The 6,000-nt window shown below is 53.0% G+C and overlaps 1 protein-coding gene across 1 annotated transcript in view; it reads left to right on the forward strand.

The window, feature by feature from the left end:
- The window catches only part of LOC124475382 (transformation/transcription domain-associated protein), a 54,935-nt gene extending 50,275 nt beyond the window's left edge, over nt 1–4,660 (forward strand). Inside the window, 4 exon segments of the mRNA XM_047031939.1 lie at nt 225–428; nt 2,781–2,975; nt 3,554–3,640; nt 3,642–4,660. Of these exon segments, the coding sequence (XP_046887895.1) occupies nt 225–428; nt 2,781–2,975; nt 3,554–3,640; nt 3,642–3,839 (684 nt within the window). The 3' untranslated portion in view covers nt 3,840–4,660.
- Nucleotides 4,661–6,000: the final 1,340 nt, after the last annotated feature.

Below are 6,000 nucleotides of genomic sequence, written 5' to 3' on the forward strand. Positions count from 1 at the left end.
CCCCTACACACACACCTCTACAGCCCCTGCACACACACCTCTACAGCCCCTGCACACACACTACACACACACTTCAGTGCACATGCATATCATCACACACACACACTGTCATACACACAAACACAGTTGGGTAATCCACAACTCTATCTGTAGATGTTACAACAGACGAGCACACAGGCCAGTCACCATGCCCCCCCCCCCCCCCCCCCCCCCCCCCCCCCCAGGTTCTGCGTGACATCCTGAAGGAGGTGCAGGGGAACATGGTCCCTCGCAGCATGCTGAGGGAGTGGGCCCTGCACACCTTCCCCAACGCCACCGACTACTGGACCTTCCGGAAGATGCTGACCATCCAGCTGGCCCTCATCGGCCTGGCGGAGTTCATGCTGCACCTCAACCGCCTCAACCCTGAGATGCTGCAGATCGCTCAGGTAGACACACACACACGTACACACATACATACACACACTGCTTTAGTCCACTGCAGAAGAGGAAACACAGACAGGCAGCTTGATAAACACGGCTCCCGTGTTGCATGCCCACCAGTCAAGGACATCTGTGTGACAAACACTCATTAATCCTTTATCGCTGTGGTAAATGCATTAGTGGCTTCACCGTCCCTACACATTGATCCGTGTGTGTGTGTGTGTGTGTGTGTGTGCGTGTGTGTGTGTGTGTGTGTGCGTGCGTGCGTGCGTGTCTGAGAGAACCTAGTGGACCTGTAGTCTTCTCTGTATCTCTTACTCCTAATGCTGCCACCTCGAAGAGCGGATTTCAATTGCCAGTCCTACTACACACAGACACACAGAGAGGGTTTGTTACAAGGATGGATGTGTGGGGAAGGTGACTCCAGTGATGGTTTGGTGGAAGGATGCATGGATGGAGAAAGAGGGAAGGGATGCATAGCTTGTCTGACTGGAGGTTTGCGAGCCTTTCTCGGTTGTTTTACCTGGCTGTGTTGTAACAATGTATCTATTTTGTCATAATGATCAGCAGTTATTTTGTTTTGTTGTTATTGGTTTTTGGGGACTAGGGGCACACCTCAATGAGGCAGTATGACAAGGCTGGTGATTAGAGCAAGCACGTGCTGCATGCAGCGCCCTTGAAGGAGACATGTCATTGGTCACCAGAGTGAAAGTCACACGGACGGAACTCATTGTGTTTGGACTGTGAACTTTCTTCTGCCTGCGTACAGCCAGTCTTTGATGCTGCATTAGTGGCACTGATTGAAGTGGAAATTAGTTTTTAAGACAACAACACGCCATTACAGCCTGTTGTAACTGGCTGGCTTCCTGCCTGGCTGGCTGGCTAGCTGTCAGTGTTGTCATCAGAGCTAGTGATGTCTGACCTCTCTGATCCTCATCTGGCTTTGCTGACAGCCGTTCTGCTGGCCAGCCCAGCTCTCACATTAGGACCTCTCTCTTCCTGTTCCACTCCACAGATCCCATTAGACACAGCACGCACACGCACTCACGCACACACACACACACACACACACACACAAACACACAGTGAGAGCAAGTGCAGGGCAGCGCAGGCTAAATATACCCCCAGACAGCCCCAAGTGTCAACTCTGCCGTGCTTGTGAAGGGAGTCTTGTGTTGTTATGACTGTCAACCACAACTCTCATTTGAGTCACGGCATCTGTTTACCTTACTTTGACTTGACTGTGTCGATTAGACCCTTTTACAGAGAGCGGTGCACAATCACACACAGACACACACACAGAGACGTTGACTCTAAAGATTGAAATCTCTGCTGTAATGCTGCTGACCAGGGTGAAGATGGACTTGGCTTTCTAAATCCGTCTGTCGTGACCCTTCTTTCCTCCTCCTCTTACCCCCCCCCCCCCCCCCCCCCCCCCCCCCCCCCCTCCTTCAAACGTCTTCTTGGCTTTTACTGGAGCTAGCATTAGCATTCCAGTCACACCCTCAGTCCACCGTCTGTAAGCTTATCAGAGTCCCCCGGGGCAGCTAAGCCCCCCTCCTCCTCCTCTCATCTTCAGGTCCTTACAAAAAGGAGGATAGAGGGGAGGAGAAGAAGGGGCGAGAAGATGGATGTGGTGAGGAGGAGGAGGAGGAGGGGGAAGGGGAAAGGGGGAGGGGGGGGGGTGAGGTGGGGAAGGGGGGGGGGGGGAAGGGGGGGCGGGGGGTTTAAGGGAAATGAAATGAATGAATGCGTGTTGATAAAGCTGTCAGAGCCACTCACCTTCTCATACGAAGCAGCTGCTCTCCTCTCTGCTCTCTACATACACAGGGGCCCGGGCTGGAACACTTCACTTACCAGGGGGTGTGTGGGGGGGGGGGCCGGGCAGAAAGAGACAGGTGAATGGAGAGAGACAAAGAGAAAGGGGGGCGAGAGAGAGCGAGGAGTGGGGGGTGGTTGCAACATTATAGATGTGCTCCTGCTGATAGTTTGGCTTTTTATAGCGTCTGGTGTCCCAGATCAATAAAAACAGCCATTGTGTTGTTAAAGGCTTGTTTTCGTCTTTTACATCCCTCCCTCCCTTCCTCTCTCCATCCCCCTCTCTCTCGTGCCGTCTCTATCTATTTATCTCTCTCTGGACAGCAGCTATTTATAGACTATAGAGGGCTGTAGGGACTGGAGTAAGAGTCAGAAAGACAGCCTTTATAGACGGCTCGAATGTTGGGAGATCAAACTCTGTTGTGCCTGAAATGACACACACAAACACCTACACCCCAGCCCCTCCTCTCTGGAGCTGGCGTTCCTAACGATCTGTTCAGATGACTTCCTGATCCCCGGGCCGTCTCCTCTCCCTCCAGGACACGGGGAAGCTCAACGTCTCCTACTTCCGCTTCGACATCAACGACGCCTCGGGCGACCTGGACGCCAACCGGCCCGTGCCCTTCCGGCTGACGCCCAACATCTCCGAGTTCCTGACCCCCATCGGCGTGTCGGGCCCGCTCACCGCCTCCATGATCGCCGTGGCGCGCTGCTTCTCGCAGCCCAACTTTAAGGTGAGGGGGGAGACGCTGATCCAGACGGTCACTCCGAGGGAGCGGGAGGGGGGGGGGGATGGGGGGGTCCTGACCCGGGTGACGGTGCCGCTGCTTGTGGGGGGAGAAGCAGAACCAGCTGGGTACCGTGTTTCCGGTTCCACACTCTGTCACGCGCAGTGTAGAACAGGTGAGAGGACAAGGGGAGCTAGCTGGGTAATGAATGTGAGAGTTGAGGCCTCTTCAGAGGTGATGGCGGTGCAATTCATCCCCAGCATGACAGGGACAAGTGGGATGAAACAAGGTTCTCGTTAGATTTTCTCACGCTGATGTAAGAACACGTCTCCCTTCATCCCAGTTCTGGTTTGAAGTAGTTCTGGATGTTCCCATGGATGAGAGACGGATATCTACAAATTGGACTTTGAAATCAGATGTTTCGTTTGTGTCCAAGCCAGATGGCTAGTTAGATGTCAGACTCACCCCAGCCTCTCTCTACATCATACCTCCTGGACGCCTAGGCTATTTCACAACCTTTGACCTTTGTGTCCCATTTAACACCTTCCTGTCCCCCTGACCGTTCTCCCCCTCTCCTCCTATAGGTCGACGGCATCCTGAAGGCAGTCCTTCGAGATGAGATCATTGCCTGGCATAAGAAGACCCAGGAAGACACGTCCATGCCCCTGTCCCCCCGCTGGCCAACCAGAGAACATGGACTCCCAGCAGCTTGTCTCATTGGTCCAGAAGGCTGTCACCGCCATCATGACCCGCCTCCACAACCTTGCCCAGTTTGAGGGTGGGGAGAGCAAGGTGAACACGCTGGTGGCTGCAGCCAACAGTCTGGACAACCTCTGTCGCATGGACCCGGCTTGGCACCCCTGGCTATAGGAGAGGACTTCAGGCCAACATTAGGGAAGAATCCTGGGAAAGGGATGATACTTCCTGTCTCGTTGTTGTCATGTCAACCATGTGGCGACTGTGCTGTCAGCTTGTTGGTGGGCATAAGCAGTCTGGATGGACATGCAGGAGCACTCGACTGCGGAAGGAACAGTTGAGGTTGTTCAAATGGAAAACCGATGTTATGTCTACTTCTACTGAAGATCCTGTTTATTTGTTGATTACAAATATCCTTTGCATCATTATTTAAAACAAAACCATTGAACTAATGCTTAGATCCCCTTTTTACATAGCCCTGAATATTGAAGAATAATATCCTCCTGTGAATAACTGATAAAGCTGTATTGTTTGGTTTCCACTAGCTGTAGTATGACCTGTTTATTAGCTACTTTAAAAGACCTTTTGACTTTAGTTCAAGGGGCCAGAGGAGTCTGTGTAAGGGTATACCTGTACTGTCCTGTCTCTACTGTACAGTTCTCTATACTGTACTGTGCTCTCTATACAGTCCAGTATTACATCCTGTACTGTACTGTGCTCGATACAGTCCAGTATTACATCCTGTACTGTACTCTATACAGTCCAGTATTACATCCTGTACTCAGCACGACCGCTGCAGTGTGGCAGCAGAGACAGTGAGGCTGCCTGCCTCTGTTACTAGTGTTCCTGGTGAAGCTGGCCTGCCTCAAGCCAGGTTTTGTATGCCGTCTCCCCCCTCTTTTGTAAAGGTACAGCTTTATACCAACTAAAGGATTGTTACTTCTGCCATGTAAATATGCATTTTGTTTTATTAAAATGCTCTTTTTTAAAATATATTTCTTGTGACTGAGACCAAGTGACTGAAAACCATTTGAGCCCGCGCTGTACACTTCCAGATTTCCCTACCTTGCTTTTATCACCTTGAGGCAGTGTCCTCCAGGCCCACCCCCATCTTCCTGCCGAGGAAGCCCAGGAGGGGAGCAGCGAGGTGGGGGTCACGCTGCGGCTCCGCCTGCCTCCCAGGAGGCTGATTAATCCATGTCAGAAGGAGATCTCGGTGTGGCCCGGCCTTCTGAGTTACTCACACTGTCAGCTGGACCTCTGCTCTCATAAACCACCTCTCTCTTTCACACACACGATCCGCTCTCCCTCTTCTCTCTCCCACCCCCACAAACACACTTACCCCCGCTCCTGCGCTTTCTCACTGCCTCCAGCTATCTCACTGCCTCCAGCTATCTCACTGCCTTCAAACTCTTTCGATGTGCTCTAATTTCTTGTCCACCAGCGCTCATCCAAACCCTCAGCCGTTTGCCATGGGTGGAGCACAGAACCAGGTTTTAACAGGCTATTCCAACATGGAACCTTTTGATCAGGCCCTGTGAAGGTGTGTCGCAGGAAGGACTGCCGCGGTGAAAGGCACGCTTTTCCCGCCCTGTGTCGCCTCGCGTCCCAGCGCCGTGTCTGTGTGAGGGGGAAAGAGGAGGAGGGAAAGCCAAGTCTCACCTTGGTCAAAGCTGCATCGTATCCTGCCTAGGCCTCGTCTGGCATCGGCCCCAGTCCCCCCCGCGCACCCTGGCTGCCTGCATTGTGTTCGGATGTCTAGAGCCATTTAAGGAGGGAGTGGATTTACTGTGGCGATGGAAGCTGTGGAGGACTGTGTCACTGACAGACAGGCAGACACACACAGAGGCCCCAGAGAGGCTTCATGGATCTTTCCTTCAATGTCCTCGTGCTGTGTCACAACAGAGGGACGCACGTACACACGGATAGCACTGGAAAGTCGGCGTACGTCTTATATTGTTTGCGATGTGGTTTTCTTTTGGCGTGCATGTATGAACCGACACGCTCGTTCCCCACTCCTCAGGAGTCGGACTGACACCTCTCTGTGCGTCGTTGAGGCTGGTCATAGAGATGAGACCAGTCACCCAGAGAGGCTGGGCGAATCCAGGACAGCTGTGAGGGCTCTGGTCGCTCTGTGTGCACCCCAGTACCTACCTCCGTTCTTGTCTCCGTCATTTGTCGCTTCATTTCCCACACTGTTTGAGCGTCTGCCCGTCCGTGCCTGTCTGCCTGTCTCCCTTCCTCCATACCTGACTGCCTGTCTGCCTGTCTCCCTTCCTCCATACCTGCCTGCCTGTCTGTCCACTACACACACAGCACCCACATCCTCAACCAA

This window comes from Hypomesus transpacificus, chromosome 13, assembly GCF_021917145.1.
Source record: "Hypomesus transpacificus isolate Combined female chromosome 13, fHypTra1, whole genome shotgun sequence".
NCBI lineage: Eukaryota > Metazoa > Chordata > Actinopteri > Osmeriformes > Osmeridae > Hypomesus > Hypomesus transpacificus.